This window comes from Prinia subflava, chromosome 5, assembly GCF_021018805.1.
Source record: "Prinia subflava isolate CZ2003 ecotype Zambia chromosome 5, Cam_Psub_1.2, whole genome shotgun sequence".
NCBI classification, from domain to species: domain Eukaryota; kingdom Metazoa; phylum Chordata; class Aves; order Passeriformes; family Cisticolidae; genus Prinia; species Prinia subflava.
Genome location: NC_086251.1, coordinates 16,222,998 through 16,245,269, shown reverse-complemented (window position 1 = coordinate 16,245,269; position 22,272 = coordinate 16,222,998). Strand labels below are relative to the sequence as shown.

The 22,272-nt window shown below is 40.8% G+C and overlaps 1 protein-coding gene across 1 annotated transcript in view; it reads right to left on the bottom strand.

Moving 5' to 3' along the window:
- Positions 1-365: 365 nt before the first annotated feature.
- TRPM5 (transient receptor potential cation channel subfamily M member 5) overlaps positions 366-22,272 on the bottom strand; it is a 36,882-nt gene continuing 14,975 nt past the window's right edge. The window contains exons 10-24 of the mRNA XM_063398163.1: positions 21,643-21,774; positions 20,280-20,403; positions 18,681-18,826; positions 17,849-17,961; positions 16,320-16,415; positions 13,767-14,025; positions 12,541-12,659; positions 12,004-12,136; positions 9,422-9,596; positions 7,282-7,450; positions 6,418-6,596; positions 5,858-5,990; positions 4,019-4,091; positions 3,094-3,184; positions 366-2,051 (exon numbers count right to left, since the gene is read on the bottom strand). Of these exons, the coding sequence (XP_063254233.1) occupies positions 1,951-2,051; positions 3,094-3,184; positions 4,019-4,091; positions 5,858-5,990; positions 6,418-6,596; positions 7,282-7,450; positions 9,422-9,596; positions 12,004-12,136; positions 12,541-12,659; positions 13,767-14,025; positions 16,320-16,415; positions 17,849-17,961; positions 18,681-18,826; positions 20,280-20,403; positions 21,643-21,774 (2,043 nt within the window). The 3' untranslated portion in view covers positions 366-1,950. The remainder of the gene's footprint in view (positions 2,052-3,093; positions 3,185-4,018; positions 4,092-5,857; positions 5,991-6,417; positions 6,597-7,281; positions 7,451-9,421; positions 9,597-12,003; positions 12,137-12,540; positions 12,660-13,766; positions 14,026-16,319; positions 16,416-17,848; positions 17,962-18,680; positions 18,827-20,279; positions 20,404-21,642; positions 21,775-22,272) is intronic.

The following is a 22,272-nucleotide window of genomic DNA, read 5'->3' as shown; positions in this document are numbered from 1 at the left end:
GAAATGTTACGTGATTTGAAACTCAAATTAGTTCAGGTCAGTTTGAACTGACTTTTTTTTTGTCAGTATTCTAAATGAACCAATCCTAAGGGTAGTATTTATAACTGTGTAGTGAAAGATTAATTCTTAAGAGTTTGTGATATTTCTTGGTATATTGTGCTTGCTCAGACTCTGAAGGGTGTTTGAGGGGTGACTTCCTCCGGGGAGGAGTCCATCTTAACAATAATTAACTGTGAGGCCCAGATCACTTGGGCTTTGTGTTTAAACAGAGGCATCATTTGGCAGAAGCAGCAGAAAACAGTGTAAAAGGAGCAGTTGTGCTCTGTTTTTCTATACTCACCTTTTAGCTTTCAGAGCAGAATGTATTTTCTCATGAGTGTGCAGTTGGATGCACATTATTTAGTGGGTCGTTGGGAAATACATTGCTTGTTCCAATGAACACACAGTAAGTCCAAATGGGTAGATTTTGGGTTCCAGTGGATAATTTGTGTGCTGGTCACAATGAAAACAGTAGCCATTTCAAAGTGGAAGCTGCTGCCAAGAGCAGCGAACGCTGGTTGGGAGATACCTATTATTTCTTAACAAAAAATGCAGCTCAGTAGTAAAAACCTACTGGGTTTATGAGTTCTGCTTGCCCAGGGTGAGGAACAGGTAGGACTATCAAAATTCTATGGCTGCTAATGGAGTCACGAGCCTGGGGCACAGCTGAATAAACTGGACAAATGCCTGTTTCATGAAGCCATCATAACAAGATTAGTATCTGTTAATAAAAGACTCATTTTTGTCAGAGCTGAGATTTATTGGTTTTTTCCTACCTCTGGTAACAGAAAGCTTTTGTGCAATCTACAATTACATTGCATAGAGACAATATTATATGTGTGAGGAAATGCAGTTGAAGCTTATCAGAGTCAGACACAGCCCAATACTTCCCCCTTCTGATGCTGTTTATATTATTCCAAAGAAATTTCCCCTTAGAGGATGGTATTGATATTTTAGTGGTATATCTTGCAAAATCCTAATAAAGCCAGTGAGCATTTGTATGCTAAAAATGTACAAGCCAGTTTAAGTAATGGAAAAAGCCACAAACAGCCTAAATTCCTAGGCTGCAGGATAATTCTTGGTACCCAGTCTTGTTTTAAAGTCTCTTAAGTGGTTTCTTTTTTCCCCCTGACCCTTGAGAAAGAAAAGTAAACTGAAATCAGATGCTTAGATGTAGAGGAGGCATTCCATGTGGTGTGATAGGTGGAGGCAAAGGCTCCTTTCCAGCAGGAAACTGGCAGCAGCTGTGGTGGGACATGGGCACAACAAAAGCCAGGTGATGCTGGCCTCTGAGTTGTGAGGAGCCCCTCAGAAGGAATACCAGCAAAGGAACACCTCACAGGAGCCAGCGTGGGAAGAGAAGCTGGTGAGTGCAAGTGTTTGAGAGCTGTAGGAAATCCAGGAACCGTGGGGATTGTAATGCTTCAGTGTTCGGGCCCTTTCCTTGGAAACTATTTCGTGATTTCCTTTTCTAAGCGGCTCAGGAGTACGAGCTTGATTTCTTGGCCAAGGAAGGAGCTTGTTTTTAAGTGCGTAAATGATTGTCCTTCCAAAGGGAGGCTCCCTTGAACAGAGAAGTGTGGAATTTGGCAGCGATGATGGTGGATTGAGGGTGTGGTACCTAGAGAACAAATGGTATTTAGAAAATAAGGTGGTAGAGTCACCCTGGAGGAGAAAGCTTTAGCGCTGTTTGTGGCATGGTTTTGGAGGAAGGGCCCAGTGCTATGGGAGCAGCAGGAAAGCAAGCCCACGAACTTGAAGCAGAAAGGCCCAAGAAATCCTCAGTAATGTCAAGCACTGATAGTGCTTAGCACAGAGAGCTTGTTGCCCTTAGGCCTGCAAGAGATGATGATTTGACTTCTAGAGTAGTTCAGTAGGACAAAAGTTTAATGTGGAGAAATAGAATAAAACTTAATTATCAATGTATTCGATGTCAGTCTCAAACTGATCTGCACGCTCTTCTCTTTCACTTCTTTGCAGCAAAGGCACTTCTGTGTTGGCACTCTTCACACCTAATAGGATTGGAAAAGTCATGTGCTCGTTTAAAAGCCTTAGGACAAGGGGCACATAGTAGTGATTGCTTAAGAAACTTTAAAATATTGAAAAAATGATGCTGTAGATTGAATTACTTTGCATTTGCTCAGTAAATGATAAACACAGGCTTATTTTTCAGCTATTTAAATTTCTGATTTTTATGCAGTTACAGTATTAAAGTGTCTGGGAAGCCTGCTATGGGTTGGAGTTTTTTATTGGAATACTGATAATGAAGCAACTCACATAAGTATTTTATAAACTTCTGACAGAATTAAGTAGAGCTTGAGGTTAGCTCAAATCTGAGTGACTTGAGATCTTGTCATGACTTTGTTGAGTTTACCAGCTACTTCTTTTTTCCAGATAGTATATGCTCAGTTTATGGATTTTGGAAGCTATTTTGTGTAATAGATAGCAATAGGTAGGTATTGAAATAGATCATTAAGAAGGATATCCAAAATCTTTATTGAGTTGGCTATCCTGCAGTGGCTGAGAAACAGTTCTTGTCTCTAATAATTTAAGCTCCATACAGTGAGGAGCCCTGGGACACAGGACATGATTCTTAACTGACAGAAATAGGTACAGCTCTAAAGGCAAATGAATTCTGAATTAAAAAAAAAAAAGCTAGGAGACTTGCTCAGTTTTTATTTTTAATTATTATTGTTATGCATTTATTGAAGTATTACTGTTGTAATACTTCAGAAGGATTATCTTGAACTGAAGAAACTCCCATGGCAATCCTCTGTTGCAAATAGATGTTTGTTTCTGTGCTTGAACTGGATGAGAATTATTCTAACTCACCCAAAGTGACAGTACTTGCCCCAGAGCTTTTAAATGTATTTTACAAAAGGTAATTTTTTTAATTCTGAAGTAAGAATATTCTATTCCCTGTTTATATTCCCATTGCCTCTAGGAATCTCCTTATGGGGTTATTTTACAATAATTTTTTCCCACCTTGAATTTTTAAAATTATGTTGTTCAGCTGTATTAATTAGCTTTTCTGTGATTGTTTTCAGTACTTACATGTGTAGTTTGGAGCTGGTTGAGTGCACAAGAGGTTGGTTTTGTTTAAAGACTCTGCCATGGAGGAGATAACAGTTGTACAGTAGCAAACCTACAAAATAGGTAGTGATTAAATACCTGCCCTTTTCTGTGAGTATATTGCCTTACCTCAAGCTGGCCCAAACTTACTAAAGCATTCCTTGTGTGTTTCTGTTGGACCTGGATAGCCTGATATTTTTCAGGAAGCCATAAAAGGGATAAGAAGGGAGCAGGAAACTGTAGCAGCAGTATTAAGATAAAGAACTTTCAGTGAGGCCAAAATTATACAGGAGAGCCATAGAGATAAAGAAAACAATAAGAGTTGTGCTACATAGCAGGTGGTTTAACATTTTCAGACTGGGTAAGAAATGTTGTTTGTTTATATTGCAAGGGTTTGTCATCAAAAGCGCAGGACAGAATTTCCTGTGATTATTTGGATTTCATAATTGTATGCTGGACACTTCCCTTTTGAGGTGTTGGTACCTGGTATCTTAAGAAAATTAGAAAAACCGATGTACAAGAAGATTAGGTCAGATCAGACAGAAGGTGTGTATTTTCCAAGCTGACATTAAAAAAGAAAAAAAGAAAAGATTAGAAGAAAGACAAGAATGGAGGGGGGGAAGATGAAGTGCTCTATTCCAGAAGCATCCTTAACAAAGGAAATAAACACGCTCAAGTAAACTACCAAAGAGAGCAAGAAATGTTGTATTCCCTTTTCTCCTTTTCACAGGAGGAGTTTTTCTTTACATATATTTATCACCAGAAAGCAATAAGGAAAGTGAAACCATAATACAGATCCTTTTTACCATCTCTTTATCCCTAAGTAGGGTCTGCCAGACCACTATTAAATGAGAGAAAGATGGTGAAATCCTAAAGCTGATAGAAATGCCTAGAAAATATTACTTACCTGGGCTTCCAGAGCTTTAAATCGTTTTTCTTGTTCTTTCAACCCACTAAAATACTTAGACAAATTATCCACCCTGTGGAAACAAAGCAAACACCTTCAGCAAAAAGGACACAAACCACGTGTAAGTTTACTGCACCCATGGCCCTTCTGTGCTGCTTAGACATCCCACAGCCCCCTAAAAGTTTTGTCCTTTTGAGGTGTTCACAGAAGTATTTTCTGGGCAGAGCAGCATCTCTGGAACACTCTCATGCACCTGTTGTCCAGGGACTCACAAATGACAGATCCAATTCCAGTGGAAACTAATCCTGGTGTGACAACTGAGGCTACAACAGAAATAAGCCACTTAAAATTTATGCAAGCATTCATTTCTGGAAACTGGCTTGACAGTCAAATGCCTTTTTTCATGCAGTCCAAAGGGATTGCTTAAGGAACTTCCATATAGTGCCTCCAAATAAATCACTGACTTATCCCCATGCCTTCTGCATCTTTCACCTGTTCTCCCATCAGTTCCTTATTCTTAGCATCTGATTCCTCATAGGCTTGGCAAATCCCTCTCTGGTTTCTTCTAGCTACTCTTTCAAGGTTTCCCTCTCACAGGCTATGTTCTAATCCCATCTGTGTGAAAAAACCTGCTGCTGGGTGGGTCTAAAGCTTTTTGAGATTGGTTCAGTGCAAGCAAAGTTCAAAGAATCACTTCCTGAGGCTTTCCTAAGATTTCAAAATCACACTGCTGCCAGGTAAGAGGAGAAAAAAAAAAAAAAAAAAGAAAAACCAAGGGGGTAGTGGTGTTCATTTGAATCTCTTCCAGTTTTTCTCTGGCTCTGCTATACCTGAAATATTGTGAAGCCAGGTGGAGTCTCACTTTTCCCCTCCAGTAACTTCACCTACAATGTACCATCTTAGTTATTTATTACATAAAGGACTCTTTATTTGGAAGCAATTGTACATATATTTATTGCATTATCTCAGCAATTAAGCTCTCACTCCTAGGGTTTGTCATTGATCTGCTTAAGAGAATAAAATTTAAACCTATATAATCATTCTAAATTATTATGAATTAAGGGTCCATGTGAATTAGAGGCAGAGGAGTATTTTCCAAGAACATAAGTATGCTGTTGTGGTCTCCAGCTGTTCTGTGAGTTGGAGAGATGGAGGTTTATTTTGAAAGAAAGCAGACAGCACAGGAACACTTCCATGGAACTTTCTTATTATGGTAACTATCACACCCATTGCACCTCTATTTGAAGTCTGTTTTATTGTAAGAGAAAACAGCTGAAATAGGTGTTAAAAACCTTTTTTAAGGAGTGCTTTTGAGTTTTAGATGTTTCTGTTCTCCCTGCATATAACTACTTTGTGTCTCACTTAAAGGTTTAAACATCTGAAAAATAATTTAAGACTTCTATTTTATCAGACTAAACCAATTCCAGTGATATTCCTAGTGGGGAAATATAGAGAAGTACATAAATGGAGACTCAGTCGCATGCCATAAAGGCATAAGTATTTGTTCTTCTGCATCTGTGGCTAATTCAAGTTATCTTCCATTCAAAAGTCTAGCACACAAACTGGTTTTCCATAATTTTCTTCATGAATAAGATTTTTTATTGAGCTTGGCCACAGATTTGGCTGGAACTTGCAGGTCTATAATTGCACATACTTCAGGAGTGACAAACACTCTAACATTGTAGTGATGCTGGCCTCTCACATGTTTGCATGGACTGTGTATTTCCTAACTGCATTCCAGCTGGACCCTTTATAGAAGCTTCACATGAACTTCAATGCTGAGCTCATTGAAAGCTGAAGGCTTGCAAGTTACTCTCACTGTGAGTCAGAACAACTTACTTATTAGCTGTGGCCTTCAGCCTTTCCTCATTGCTTGCTTTCTTTTCTTGCTCAAGGTTTACAAGATAATGTTCTTTTTGCACCAGCTCCCATGTTATGATTTTTTGATCGAGGCCCACTGGAAGATCTCTTTCTGTAGGAAAAATAAGAATTATATTTTACCCCTTTTTCTCTGATACTAGTAGTAAAAAGTTGATATGCTAAAAGAAGGTTGTTTTTAGGGTTCATAATTGCTAAAACTCAGAAGCAAATGAAGTAACTATTCCTTAAACCTGTCAATTGTTAAATCTTCAGAAATCATATACTTATAACCCACTTTATATTGCTACCTTTGTTGTAATAACTATATTGCATCAAGAAATGCGCTGTGGGAAACTGTTTATAGTTTAAATTATAATGAATTTAATTTTTTTTTGTACTCTCCTGGCACTCTTTATTAAAAATAAAGTGTGACTCTTGGCTTGAGGAAATCCAGCTTGCTCTGCTGTTTTGTGTGTGCACCATGTCCTTGGAGAGAGCTGGGCTCTACAGTTGCTTGATCCCATTTGTTAACAACTCACCCAGGTGTTTTTTCTTGCGTTCCATTTTGTTGAAGAGTCTTCTGAGAACCAGAGTAACGTGGTTGATGATGATAAATGGTGGTGCTAAGGCAGGCCGGCCGTGGTATTCCACGATCAGGTTGTAGCGCTGCACTTTCCAGAAGATGTCTGTATTGCCCTGGACAACTTGAAAAGTGTAACTGTAATTTGAGGGGAGGGAAAAAAAAGCATGTAACTTTTCACCACAACAAGCTGAAGATGAATATAACAAAATTTAGTCCTGTATTTACTTTAAAAAAGGAACAGCAAAGTCAGCAAGTAGTGTTAACTCATCTAAAGTTTGTGCAAATTCTTAGATACTACAATAATTGCAGTTGCAGTCTTCAAATGTTAAAAGATACATTTGTTTTATTTGGCTTGTTGTTGTTGTTGTTGTTTTTTAAGAAAGATAACCCTGCTTTGCTCAGGAAAGATCAGTAAACATGCCACATCAGTTCTGCAGCCAAATGAATCATTATTAGCTGTGTTGACAACAAGCATTTCCCTGATGTGCAAATCATCCACTGTAAAGTCTGCCAAGTTTATGGCTGCTGTGCACCTGCAGATTTGATTCCACACAGCCAAGGACTCAGACCCTTCTGTGCATGTTTAATTGAATTTTTAGCAGTAAAAGAGGCAGGCTTCTTTTCACCTTGTCTCCAAAGTGGCTAGAGTAAGGATGATGAGAACTTAAGAGCTATCTGATCACAGGATTCTGCCAAGTAATATTCATGAGGAAAATGACAAGTGTATTCCAAAAGGAATAGCCAGCAGTGGGGTAGTAAATGTGGGCATCACTTAAAGCTTTGCAGCCTCTGTCCTGACACTTGGTGAAATCCCTCTTGCCTGAACATAGCAATCAGGAGGTTCATGAGGAGGACGTTTGTGACGAGTAGGAAGATGACCAGCAGGAGGATGACGAGCCAGTTGGCGTAGCTGTTAGGGCAGGATGGTGTGTTCTCCTGCAGAACCTGCAGGGGGTTAAACGTGCAGTTCCTGGGATATGTTCGTGATGCTGCAAAGGAAGATGGAGAAAAAAAATAGCTATGACAAATCCTAATGCCATGTTTCTTTCTTTGATTTTGTGGAAGTATAATCATGTTGTGTACATGAAAAGGCATTGCATTGTTGTGCAAGACATTTGCAGCCCTAGGACACTGCAGACCTCCACAACTTGGCTGCTCATTTAGTCTGTCACAGCTGGCTTTGTAGTAGTGTTCATCAAAAAGGGATTGTATTGAAAGGCCTGTATCCTTTTTAGACTAGTTTTGAGTTTCCAAGTCAAACCACCTCTGAGTTTGTGTTCTCCCACATTGTTGTATCCTCATGCCTGGCACGTGGGTAAGAGGAAAAAACTCAGTAAAAGCTGTGAATGGGGTTCCTCATTCTAAATTTAAAGTGCTTTGTGTATCTGAGCTTGCAGTAGAGGTTAGGAAGAAAGTCTGAATTCTACTGCATTGGACCAGAGGTCTAGTGCTGCATTTTGTCTCTAGCTATGACTTAAACCCACAAGTTTAGAGTTGCATAATGATATTTACTTTTCCCCCCTCTATTTCTTTTTCTAGTAATCCTTTTCCCTGGTGCCACAGATAACCCCCTGGTTGCATTCATTAGAGCACGTGGTTATATCAAAGCTCACCAAGCTGGGATTTCTTTCACCAAGGGCACTACCTTATACTTATCTACACTGAATTTTATTTGATGATTCAGCACCCGTGAGGCTCCTCTGCCTCTCTTAGGTGTCCGTTTTTGTCTTTGCTACCCAGTGATGTATTTTTGTCAGCAGATTTTGTCCTCCTCATTACCCCTCTCCCTTTCCATATATTTCATAAAGATATTAAACAGAATAAGACCCAGTGGGCCCTAGGACAAATTAATCCCTTCTGGAAGTTGCCCATGTAATTAGTTCTTTTTTTCTCTGTTACTCTTAACCAATTATTTACCCAGATAGAGACACCCACTGGAATTTCAGTGGAGAGAAACACACCTTTCTAGGCAGTGCTACATCTGACTTTTTGGTACATGAGTTGAATTATATTCCAGAAATTTGTTTCTTTCCAATTACTTTTATGGAAATAAGGATGACTGATTGTGCTGTGCCTGCTTACACCATAGGTATTTGAAATGGGCATGAATCACAATCCTCTCTTGTGTCATTCAGGTTTTTTAGCTTTTCTAAGACATGCTTTTTCTTACTAAGCAGAGGGAACATGAGTGCATGTTTACTGATTTGCTTCTGTCTGTGGCCCTTTTTTTTGTTGTTTTACATTACTCCAAGTTTGAATCCCACTTCATTATCGCCAGTGACACTTAGCACTGGCTAAATGCTGTGATGTTAACTGCAGACTTCTTTGGAAGGTGACCTATTCCGTATTTTACCTGTTTACCTATCAGAAATGTTGCCTTTGAACTTTTATGTCTAATTATTTCAGCCTCTTATGATTACTTTTATGTTGTTTTGTTCACAATGCTGCACATAAGCAATTACTAGCCTTATTTGATTTGGGCAGCTTTATCTCCAGAGTAAATAAACGCTCTAGAGTAATTTTATTCAAAAGCATGTGTTTGCTTATGGGCAGGGCAGTACTGCTTATGCACTGTTACATTAAACTACTGCCAAAATGTGTAGAGGTGCTGTTATTTATTATTTGAGTTTACACAGGGTTATCTGGGTCTAGGTTAAACTGAAAGGAAATGGATTGAAGTGAAAGCAGGTATGCCAGCCTTTAAAACTGCAAATCCTTGTGTATTTCTGAGAGCTTATCTAAATAGGGCCAGCCCTTATGCTCTAATGTAACTCCACAATGGCCATTATCTCTTTGCAAATACACTATTTGTGTGACAGCCATGTGTAAGCTTTGGCCCCTAGGACAAAGATTCAAGAAAGCAAAATTAAAAAAGGGCAGTACTTGGAAGGAATTCCATGCTCTAATCCAGAAGTGTGCATTCAAAAATGGCCAGGTTAGGGGGAAAGAAATTTCCTCACTGTCTATTTCATCCAGTGGAATCTGGCCAAATATCTGCAGGTAGGGCCGATAAAGAACCCTTCTGAATATCCATTCCACTCGGCTGTCATCGGGATGGAGCAGAGCTTGAGTTGTCACACCATAGGCAATGAGCCACACGCTCAGGAAAAACAGAAAGAAGAAAACGTCCTTCATCTACAAAAGAGAGGGGGAGGGGAGAAAAGGAGGGGCAGTGACTGTGATAGCGTAGTCAAGGAACAGTGGTCTTTCTGTATGGATGTGGCTCAAATGATTCTGTTTCTTTACAAGCTTGTTCAGGTTAAAGGAGGTGGAATAGGATACAGTTCCATGCATGGAATTCCTCATCTGACCTTGCTATTGCCATATTGTCCTTGGCCTCTGGTAAGCATTCCACTTTGATAGCTCATTTAGATAAAGGCACATTTAAAATTAAAATCTTGCTTTCCAATCCTCAAACACTTAAAAATGAAACACATTTTATCTTTTACGTTACTGTCACATTTTATCTTTTAAGTGCATATTTTCTGTGAGATATCTCAGTGCTGTGGACTGCTTTGCTGTGAATTACAAGAGTTCTGCTGCAGCAGAGACTCCTGATAGCAGTCAGTGCTCATTGATGAATATTGAGCCTGATACAGCAGGCACTGAAGGCTGCAAGGATCAGGTTCCTTCTGTCTTCAGTTTTCAAGCTAAGTGATGCATCCAAAAGATTCTTTTCAGGGCTTCCTGCTTTTAAACATTGTGTTTCTCTACAGAAGTAGAAGTAATTGAATCCTAAAACACTTACTTTAAAAAAAAAAATCTAATATACATTTCAAGTGCAGTAATTTTTCCCTGGTGGAAGAGGAACACTTCATCCTCTCCCCATCTGATCTGACAGAGTTCATTAGGGACTGTAGATTCATTTCAATGAGATTATTGGATTGTACAGTTACCCAAAAGCATAGGCATTTCAGAGCTCCAGGATATTACCTGGAGTTCTGTTTAGAAACATCTTCTCTAAGCCTGGCAAGACAGAGTTGGTGTGTGACTTCCATCAATCTGTTTTGTTTTCTGGATGGTCTAAAATTTAGGAATGCTGCAGGGCTGTAATGGCATCATGGAGGTGGGGGAGCAGTGACAAGTCTGGAACTAATTTTTTCCAATCTGAAGTCTCTCTGGAAATGAGCATTGTTCTGGAATGAGCATTGTTCTGGCGTTTTAGCAATAACCAGACCTGTTTCAGCAAATCTATATGTATACAAGGAGAAAGACAGAGAGAGAGACCATCTGGGATTGCCTCTCTCTTAAGTAAGGGAGATGGTCTTGCTTGAACCCCCTCGAACCCTTCAAGCAGGTTTCATTTTCTGAAATGTTTCTTCCTTTGATGTACGGTTCAACACTGAAATACCAAAGCTGAGGCATCATGCTGGCTTGGGTGGGGTGAAGATGAAAGGTCCCTGTTGAGGTTTTGGCTAGGCTGCTGGTTTTGTTCTTGTTTGTATCTTCCCAGTCCCAGTGTTACCTTGCAGGACTTCAGGTGCCAGCAGAGTAGACACAGGCAGGACTTGTTCCAGGCCCTGGTTTAGCTTGGCAGGCAGCAAAAGAAGGGTTAGGAGCTGTACATCTGACTTGTTCTCTTACAATAGAGGTCTGCTAATGCCACAAGCTAGATAACTAACAAGAACAAATATTTATTTGCCATTTACCCTTTTGCTAGTCCAACCAAATGTCATGTTAGAGTTCCAGTTATTGCATTTGTACACAAATCCAAATAGCTTGGTAGTTATGTTTATTCAATGTATAGGCTTGTTTAGACTGTAGAGCTTTTACTGAGTTCTGCTGTGAGTCACGAATCAAATATTTGTAGATTCTGTAATGGTACTTACAATTGTATGAACACTATTAATCAGTTAGCATGAGCTAATTGACCTGGAGGATTAACATACCTAAATAAAAAGCTATTTCAACATACCAATGCATACCCAAGCACAGTAACTGTAATCCCAATGTCTCATTTCCTGCAGGACAGGGGTAATACATAGAAATAGTTTATCAACACCTTCCAACATCTGCTCACAAATTACTAATATGTTTTCATTGTAATGAGGAGCTAAAAAGTACAAGTAAGAGTAACTCACATAGGAAACTTGTAACTATCCTTTTTCAATGCTTTTTTTCCTGCACTTGCTGCAAAAAACATATAATTTGCTTCCCCAAGTCATTCCCTAGAAGCCCTGCCCTTCTGCACATGGCCTGTCATCTGCCTGAGGCCTCTGCCCTGGATGCACACAGCTTAGGCTGTAGGAGGAATAGCAGTAAGGCAAAGACTGCTCTTTGTTTGCCAGGTCTGAGGATAAATGTACTTCATGAGGTGAGGTACAAGGATTAGTAAATTGGGACCAGCTTACTGCACTACAGAGCTCTTTGAAAGGATCTGTTTCAAACATTGCATCTTGCAATAAAATACCTGCAAAATGACAGGCCTTGAAGATGTAAAAATAAAGACATTATAAAGTTATTTCTTTCCTAAAGACAAGATTTCCTACTCTCCATTTCTTAGAAGGCACAAGAATTTATCTGAGACAGACTGCACACTTACCATCCTTTCCACAATTATGATCTTTGGTCCAAGTTGCTTGTGAATTGCAAAAATATGGATAAGTCTGAGTGTAAACACCATAAAATCAATGGCGAGTATCGTACGGCCAGCTTGAAAAGTTGAGTTCAGCATCCTGCAGAACACACAGAGTGAAATGTCAGCTCTCAGCAAGTACTGCTGATGTCTGTACAGTGATGAGAAATAACCAAAGCATGGAGGAACACTCTTTTCTCTCTCTTGGCTTCAATGAGATTTATTAACAAATCAAAAAAGGTACCTTGAGTAAAGCGGATTTTCAAAAACAAACAAAAGCTGAGCTTTTCGGTACATTTGTTTGAATATACCAATATATCTTTTTGTTATCTCTGGAGAAACTTCCATGCTTTCCACAGAATTTTAGAGGCACCTACTGTGGAAACGTGTCTCAAAGCTTATAAAAATGAGTGTTAGAGCCTGTCCTCTCATGCATAGGAGAGTCAGCTGATGTACATAGCCCTTGTACTGATGCTTGCCACCTCACGTGGAGCAAATACATACCTGCAGGTTACCCCAATTATGAAGAGAAAGATGGTCACCATGTCACATTTATTCCAGTTATCCTCCACATACAGTTTAAATTTTTTCATTAAATTTGTGTCTTCATCTGTATAGAAACTCTGAAAAGGAGAAATAAGTGTTGGTATCAATCTCTTTCCAGTTTCACTATTTCCTTTTGAGTTTTAACATAATTGCCTTTTTCTTTCATTGCAAAGAGCAAAACCAAATTCCGAGTGTAATAAGAAAAAAAAAAAAAAAGCTGTTAAACAATGCAGCTTCCAGTCAGAGTTCAGTTTCTAGGCATTGCTGTCTAAACAGCATGAACAGATTTGGCATTTGTGTACTGGAATTGTCAGTAAAGGCACATTTGATTATCTAGGCGAGGAGTTGGCTTTCTTAATTGGGTTTTAGCCTGGCAGGCTTCATGTTTTACAGGTTTATAATGAAATGTTCTTTGATCCAGATATTTTCCATGTCCTCCTCTGGTTATAGCCTTGCTGCATAATTTCAAATAAATTGTGACAAACTTTTCTGTCTCTTTTGCTTAAATAATGAATACCTATTGGTTCTTCCAGAGTAAATGATTGTAACTGGGGTTTTTTGTGTGTGTCTAAAGAGAAGAGCTTTATGCACCCACAGTTAGCAACACACTTGCATCTCTATTGTTATTTCAGTTTTTAAACTGAGGACATTCCAAAACCAGTAATAGGAGACTAATGGAGAAGGGCTTTTGGTTTTGTTTTGTTTTTAAGAAAATCAAGCCCAAAAGAGATCTGCTAATATTTTGAGTTGAAAAATATTTGAGGAAAAGCCACAAATAATCTGAATTCATTTACTTGTGATTTTTTTAAACAGTCCCAGGCAGGGAAGAATCTCCTAAAAGGATGTAGAGCTGTCTACCGTGTTTCCAGCTGTAGAATATAACTTCCAACTTATGTTATTTGTGGTGAGAGGACCTAGTTCTGGGGAGTGAAATCAGAGAGGGACCTGACAAAGCGAAGAATACCTGAATGCTGGCAGCCTGCTTGGCTTGGCTAAGGCTGGAGTAGGATGGAAAAACAGCTAGAGCTGTCTGTTTATATGGTGGAGGAAGAGCTTGTTCTGGCAGAGAGAGGTGAGATGTTTAGGATGAGGTAAGTTCTGTACAGTCATACAGACTGTAAATCTGCTGGAAATGCTGCTGCAGGTTTTACTGTGTTGTTGCTAAGGTGATGCAGGTTACTCACCTGTCGGATCTCTTCCAAGACAAGGGTAAACACCCAGAAGTAGAGTACAATTTCTTTAACAGATGGACCCTGAGGTGGGGGTGGCTTAAAGTCCAGTAAAAGGACATAAGTAAATAGAAAGAGAAAAGCAAAGTACATTATAACATTCCCCATAAACACAGTTACAGGGGCACTCCAGAATTTTCTCCACTGGGTAAACACGAATGTCGCCCATGCTGTGTTTGCAGAAGGGTTCTGTTTTTCCAGTGTGTCATTTCCTCTGCAAACCAAAAAGAATACATGCTTGGTGACAATCTCCTAAAATTAGTTCATGGGAATAGGCTCAATACTAGTCTATATAAAGCTTCTTGTAAGATAGTAACAGGCAGATGCTGGGGCTGGCCAAGGGGGAAGGCTGTAGGAGTCAGAGCAATCTCATTACCATAGCAGAAATATTTGAAATCCAAAAGAAGGTTTTGAAAAACAAAGTCACATCAGAAGTATGTGCACATTTTTGTTATTTCAGTTTAGCTGTATTATTTTTATTTGTTAACTTCCTTGTGTTCCTGCATGGAGTGCAAATGCACAAGGAGAGGGGGAAGAGCAATTGCTCTTTATAAACCTAAATAACAGGAAAGAAAAGAAAATGGCCAATGAATTTTTGTGAGTCAGCTCTTAATTATTTTGGCTCTAGAATTTTCTTGTATTTTTTGCCTGCAGAAGTTCTTGTTGTTGCTGTGACTTTAAACTTCTGACGCAGTCTCTAAGTGCTGGATCATACTAAGCCCGTGTTTCTTGCCTATCCTTGCTGGAATCTCATAGACCTACTGAAGAATGCCTTGCCCCTTTGCAGAACTGGCATCTTGCCCTTTGTGATTAAATTAGAGTAAGTTGCAAAAAAAAAAAAGTGATATAGAAGACTTTTAGCAAAAAGAGTTTGCCTCATAAATTATGTATTAAGGTTGTCTTTGAGTGTGGTGGAATGACGCAAGTATTTTGGTAACTGAAGGGAAATTTGACCTGTACATCTCCAGCTGTTTTGCTGTGTTTTGGAACATGAAGTGGTATCTATTGGCAATGGAAATTATCCTGCGCAGAAAATGCAAGTTTGATAGCAATTTGATCTTTGTGTGAGGATTTGTTTCCACATAAAATGCTCTCCTGTGTAAGCTAGGAATGTTATTGGACCTTTAATTTTGTGATTCTTACTCTGAGAAGTTTGATCTCCAACAAAGGATGTGCACACTAGGGTATGTTTTCAATTTCACCTCACAGAAAATAAACAATGACTCTTCACTGGTTTTTAATTTCCTCTGACGATCTTGCTAATTATTAAATACATTTGTTACAAGCAAAAAGTTCTCTTTGTGGCCAATCTGTTCTATATACCTGATTCTGTACTACCTCTCAATTTATGACATCATGAGATAAATTCCCATGGTAACAGGCTAATATCATAAACAGATAATTGCAGCTTTACTGTAAGATGCTGAAATAGATCTGGGAGGGAGAGAGCCTCTTTGTTAAAATAAATTGCTAGGATAATAGCAATTGGAATGTGGAATGTAATGACCAAACCATGCTGCACTCAGGATATGGAAGTGCTTTATGATATTGTTTGCAAATAGCTCCCAAGAGGCAGATGTTTTTACACCTATTTTATAGGTTAGGGAGGGAGAGAGAAGAACTAATGATTTTCTCCAATATACCAGCAGTTAAATGCCAGAGGTAAAAATAGAGCCTAATAACTCTGACTCGGTCCAGGACTTCATACTGCAGCTGATGCTTCCTCTCTACCACTGTTCACATATTTCTGGAGTTCTCTTCAAATCATGGAAAAACTAAGTGGCAATTTAGCACTATGTAGCTGGTAAGAGGACTTTGTGCTAATCAAGTGTCTTTATCTTGACTTATTCTGACTTAAGTCCTCGTGGTCTCCCAGGTTTTGGTGATGAGTGTGTGGTAGAGGTGTAGGGGGGGATTCTGTTCTGAATCAAAGATTTATGACTGACCACAAGCAACTGACAAAACCTTTCTGCTCAGTTACCCACTCGTGTGATGCTCCCTCTAACTCATAAGGTTCCTCAGGGCTCATCTGTTAAAATATAAATTAAGATCATGAGAAGCTGACTCAAAGTCAAATTCCCTGGTACTGAGGGGTGCAAGGACACCTTTGTAAGAAAGTACGCAGTGATGTAAGGTTTTGCTGAGTACCTTCTTTCTGCTCAGCTCAGTAATCTGGTAACTTCCTAAAATGCATTGTGTATTGCTCACCATGAGCTGATGGGACTGTCAGGAAATGCAAGTAAATTCCTTGTTCTGTAGAAATTAGCCACTCAGAACAGGTAAACTGGTGTCTCCTTAAAGCACTGCTACATCCCTGTTTATTTTCTGAATTCCTTTTAGAGAGCACCAACAGCAGTAATCAAAGGGCACAGCACTTCCTGAGGAGTAATGACTTTCTTGGCCCTTCAGCTGCTCCTTAGATCATTAACTGGTCACTAATCCACAAGAATTGTCTTGTTCTTTGACTGGTGTCATAGAAGTTATATTAGCTGAAGGTTTTACACTTACCTATTTTCTTCCTTGGAGAAAAACGGAGTCCTCTCTGAATCCAAACTGTCCAGCTCTCTAAATGGCTCTGGCTCATCCTTTGATTGTTTTTCCTCGCTGTAAGGAAATAAACTCATTAATTAAAAGATGAAGCTTAGCCATTTTTCACTCCTGAATTGGCATTGATACAGAACTGCTACCACGGACTTACCTTGGATCTGCTCTGCTGGGGAGCTATTAAATAGGGCATAAACCTCATCTTTACAAATTCTGTTTATTTTTATGGAGGAGGCCTGAAGCCACCCACGAGATTCAGAGAAGTGATAATTGGTGTGCTTCACAAAAATGGAACAGGATGCTCAATTTCCTCAAACTAGTTATGATTTGAGCAGAAATAAACCCCTCAGTCAGTCTTGGAAGAGAATTGCTCACTGCTCCATTCCTAGTTACCCTTGGTAGCAATTAAGAAGGGAAATGCCAGAAGCAGTAGGGGACATGTGACAGTTTTTGCTATTCCAGGGAAAGGAGGCAAAAAAAAATGGAAATTTGGAAAGGATTGCTTTGATTACACATAATTTTTTAAACCTTCCAATGAAAATTTTGCCAAAATATCACATTAAATGAATTTGTGAATCTGGCAGCCAGGAGATCATCTTTAGTGACACTGGCAGAAGGCAAATCTTACATCAGCATTGCCAAACAAGTTTTCTTCTTGCTTTTTATGTAGTTTAAGAGTTAAGAAACATGTATTTCATAACAGCATGTCATTTCATATTGCCAGTTCTTTTGATTTGTGCATAATTCTCTGGATGTTATGAGGTTTTCTTTAAGTTTCAGATCCCAGTTTTTATGACCATATGAGCAGTTTGGCTGCTCTTTTTTTTTTTTTTTTTTTTTTTTTTTTTTTTTTTTTTTTTTTTTTCCCCCTCCTTTTTTTGTTTATTTTACTTTATTTAGCTGGCTGGTTTTTGTGGTGTGGGGTTTTTTGTTTTGCTTTGTTGGGGTTTATAGTGCACGGACTTTTTTTCAAGAAAACATAAGATTGTAAGGCACTGAATTTGGAAATCTTAATTGATTTTGATTGACTGAAAATTTAATGTCAGTCCTGTGTTTTTAAGCTTGAATTATGGTTATCAAGGCTTGTGGCTGATAACATTGCTTTGTGATGGCTGTTTTCCTTGGATAAGATATTGAGGTTTGAGCCAGGCATCTCCAAATCTATAAACAAATGGGGTTACAGCTGCAGATATTCTACACATTGCTGTGTAGAACCTGGAGCTGACGGAATTCCAACAGGCTTTCCTGTGGGCTGTGCAAAATAGAGTGATCTCTGTGAAACCGTGGCATTGGTCTGTTAAGTATGGCAACAGGCACTAGCACAGGACACACAAATCACTCAGCCCTTTAGAAAACTGATTTGGTTAGGTGATACTAGGTGATGTTACTCTTTTAATCACTTCAGGGAGAAATTTTGAGTCTGGATATTTTTTATGGCTTATTTTTCATCACTTACTTATTTATCTCCTGCACCCAAATAGTTAAGTTTGTACCTGAATGATATTAAATTTGTGTAGATTAGGAAAGGACACCAGAATGCACAGATTAACTTGAGGATCTGTGTGCTTGTAGACATGTCTCCCCACCATATTTTTGTCAGGAAGGCCTGGAAGTCAAGAAGAGAAGAGATGGCTTTAATATCAGATTGCAGATGAAGTGCATCTATGTTCAGTGTCTCCTAAGACAGTGAGGGCTCTGAAAACCTCACAGCTTCAGAGCAAACAGGTTCTCTGTGTGTCCTTCTGCAGATGTTGAGTATGCAAAGAGTTATTTGGAGACCAGTGGAAAGAACAGCAAGCCAAATGGAATTAAGCATCTGTAGTACTAAGGAAACCCAAGTCAGGCACTGGGAGATAAAAGCAGCATCACTCTTAATTCAGCTTTGTGTATGCAGAGAGGAGTCAGGTCGAGAGAGCAAAGCTGAACAGTAATTCAATTTAACTTTTATCAGTGAGCTCTCTCTTGAATCTGAACAAGGAGTTACCTCACATCTTGGAGCAGCTTCATTATGCCCCAGGCAGATTTACAGCGCTTTTCTGATGCTCCTCTGTGAGCAAGGAAGGAATAAAAAGCACACGATGGATTAAGGGCTAAAGCTTCTCCTCAGCACACTGGTCTGTGTGCCAGCTGGATGAGAGGGTGGGGAAAGGGGGAATTTTGCGTTTTGGCAAGGACATGCTATAATGTCCTCTCTGTCTGTTGCTAGGGGGGCAGAAGAGTCCTTTCTCCGAAGAATGGTTCATAGGGGAATACATTGGGGTTATTCAGTTCCTGTGCTATCCTCTCCTGTGTCCAACTCAAGGCCCTGGAGCACATAAAACTTACCTGGACACCGTCATGTGCAAAGAAAGACTTTGCATCTGCTTCTGTGGCCAGCTGAAGGCATGTGGTTTTGCTCCAGTACTGGTTTTTCCTCACCAACAGAGCAAACGCTCTCTCCTCACTGTTGTGGTAGCATTCACTAAACAGTTCTGCCATGTGAGGGAAACACAGACAAAAAATGTATCTCTTGGGTGATCCTCTTACACTTTGAAGGATGAGTTGTCATGCTGCCCTCATTCTCCTGAACAGACTAAAGAAGACAAGCAGCTCAGCTTTGTCTTGTAGACAACAGATCCTTCATTTTAAGACAGAGCTACTCGACATAAAGTAATATTAGGCTTGGTGGGATGTTATGGCATAGTTGTTTCCAGAGAAACTGGTCCTGGAGCTTAGAAACCAGGATAAATTTAAACAGTCCAAAAAAAAAAAAAAAAATCAAGATCATCTTATTAGAAAAGATCTGACTTCTTGTGTCTGTTCCATTTTACTGACTAACTTGATTATCTCATTACCTTTCCTAAGCCACCCTACACCTTGTTACACTGTGAGGCTGGGCAAAAAGATCAAGGGCACTTATTATGATATACAGACATCTTTTCTAGTTGATGTGGTATTTATCATTCTTAAAGAAAGTTTGCTTTGCATAATCCAGGCCAGAAATGAAAACTGAGGATCTGATTTAATACTTAGCAAAGCCAAGAAGCAGAAGTTCTGTGTACTGGATTAGGCCCCATAATTTCATGACTAAACTACTGGAGCCCTGTGATTATACAAGAACTTGATTTTTAATTTTTGTAAGTAACAATGGCCCTGTGAGAAGATGGAAAATGTGATCTGTGTGCCAATAACGTAGCAATGCCTGCGTGAGCCTTCAGCTGCTTGATGAACTATCTCAAAGGGAGAGGAGCCTCTGTGTTGTTTCCATGTGGGATGTATTTTAAAGCCCTCTCCTCACCGCAGCGAAGGTGTGGATTGGACTGAAGTCAGATCAGCAGAGAAGCTTGTGTGCACACATCTGTTTCTGAAGCAAGCAAAGGGGAGAGGGCTCAGCATTCCAGCATTGCGGATTCCTGGATCCGACTGCTGTAGGGAGGGGCATCTTGTCTGCTGCGAAACCAGCCTGAGCCTCACTGCAGTGTGCAGTGCACTTGGCCCTCTTCTGGGTGAGGTAATCTTAAATTATTTTTAGCTGCAATGACAAAACTTAAAACTTGTTGCTCTAGTGGCCCTTACAGAGCAAGCTTGATATTGCAGGAAGAGCAGACTGCTGTGAGCCTGGAAGTGTTTTGGTTATTCTGCCTTCCACATCACTCTAACAGACCTTGTACTAAGATCAGACAATTAAAATACCAACAAGCAGCAGGAGAGTATCCGTGCATCCCAGGGGGCCTGTCTTGGAACAGAGATTTTTCCAAAATGAGTGGGTTTTAAGTCTTTCCTCTGTATCTGAATGTTTGGGACTGCCTGTGCTGCAAGGCTGTTAAATTATTCATGACAGTTGACCTTTTACAACTGAAACAGTATATTTTTTTCACTTGCTTGCCTTCCAGTGGCAGTTCCCTCTTAAATTTCCAATGCCATTCAGCAAGTGCCATTACTTACCGACAGCGAGCTGCTCGTACTTGGCCTCTTTCATTGTGCAGGCTGCTTTGGTCTCTGTCTCCAGGCGGGACATCTCTTTAAGGATCTTGCAGGCTGCCAGAGCTGAGGCTACGCCCTCCTGGCCCTGTGGAATTGAAAGGGGTGCTGCTGTCACCCTCCAGCCGAGGGCATTTCTGGACGGGGAAGAGTCCACTGTGCTACACATCGAACAGCAACAGCAACAAGTTCGTGCCTTTCTAGAAAAATCTTCCCTCCAATACAGATTTGAAAGTGGAAAATGCTGACCGAAATGAGAGTTTTGATGATATTTGAGCATTAAAACCACATATTGCGGATGCCCCATCCCTGGCAGTGTTCGAGGCCAGGCTGGATGGGGGCATTGAGCAAACCTGTCCTAGTGGAAGGTGTCCCTGCCCTTTGCTGCGGGGTTGGAGGTGCATGATCTTTAAGGTCACTTCCAACCCAAACTATTCCACGGTACTTTATTGGTATTTTCTTTCTTTTATCGTTATTTCTTCTTGTGCCTTGTAAGGCTGGAGACTTCTGGCTCTAAGCTCTTAGAGGGACCTGATTTTTGCGATAGCAATCAAAGACTGAAAGGCGAACAATGTGCTCTGCAAATGGAGCACCACATTCCCACTGTGTGGAGCTCCCTCCGGCAGGGCTGTGCTGCGGCAGAGCTGGAGGAGAAAGGAGGGAGCCCCGCTGGCGGCGGCACCAGTCCGGGGCGCTGGCACACAGCCCCGGAGCCAGATGCGCTCCCATGGCAGCGGTGGAGCCTCAGCGCTCCCCCTCTGCCTCCGTGCGGGCAGGGAGGCTCCCAGATGCGGGGACAGGGCTGCCTTGTCAAACAGGAGCCGATTATGCCGGCTCGAAGCTCAGCCTCGGAGAGCGCAGCGCTGCTCCCTAGGCATGGAGCACGTACGCTGAAGCTGCCTCGTTGCTCCGTGTGCCCTCCCGTCACGATGGGAGCCGAACAATCGCCGATTGTCGGAGGCGCCAGTCCTGCCTGGGAGCGGGGGGGAGCCCTCGGGAGCGGGGGAGAGCCCTCGGGAGCGGGGGAGAGCCCTCGGGAGCGGGGGGAGCCCTCGGGAGCCCGGGGGAGCCCTCGGGAGCGGGGGGAGAGCCCTCGGGAGCGGGGGAGAGCCCTCGGGAGCGGAGCTGCACCAGCGCCGATTTCCACCTGCTCCCCTCTCCCCGCGGGCAGGAGCCACGCAGAGATGAAAGGCCCTATAAATGCCGCCTCTGGTGTTTTGGAAACAAACCTATCTGTCATCTGAGCTGCGAGGCTGAGCAAAAAAACATCTCGTAAACTTGAAATATGCCAGTGCTTCACCTGAAGCGGCCACAGCTCGGTGCTTACCATAGCCCAGAAGTAGTTTGCCATCTTGTGCCGGTTTTGAAGTACTGCCCATACAAACAAATCCCTCCAAGGATTTTCGCTTTTCTGGTTCATATCCAAGGGCCCAGGTAATCGCTTTGTGTTCGTTTTGTCCTGAAATAGGGTTCGCAGAATTTGAAAGCTGATTTGCACCCCATGCAAACGACACGATCTAAGATGCTCTCAGCCTCGCTGGCCACTTTATATTTCTTTGACTTTTCAGTAGGACTAAAAGCTCATTCTGCACTGAGTTAAAGGATCCTTCTGTCTGCAGTATAACCCAATATGTGTGAGAACATTCTAGATGAAATGGTGACTCTTTTGAAGCCAATGCTGAAGTTTTCATTGACTTTATTAAGGCTGGGGTTTCACCACTGGTGTGTAATATCAGACAAGACAAACCTGTGATTAACTAATCTGAGCTTCTTGCCTTCAATTATATCAGACTCTGCTCGGCTGCCTCAGAGGACACAGCTTCAGAGAAAAGGGAACAAAAGGCATTTTATTTCATCAGAAATAAATCTTGCCAAGGCCCTGTATTGGACAAGAATAGAGTACATCAATACCCCTTTTTAGTCCTTCCTTTGAGAAATCTTTCCCTCATGCAGAGAG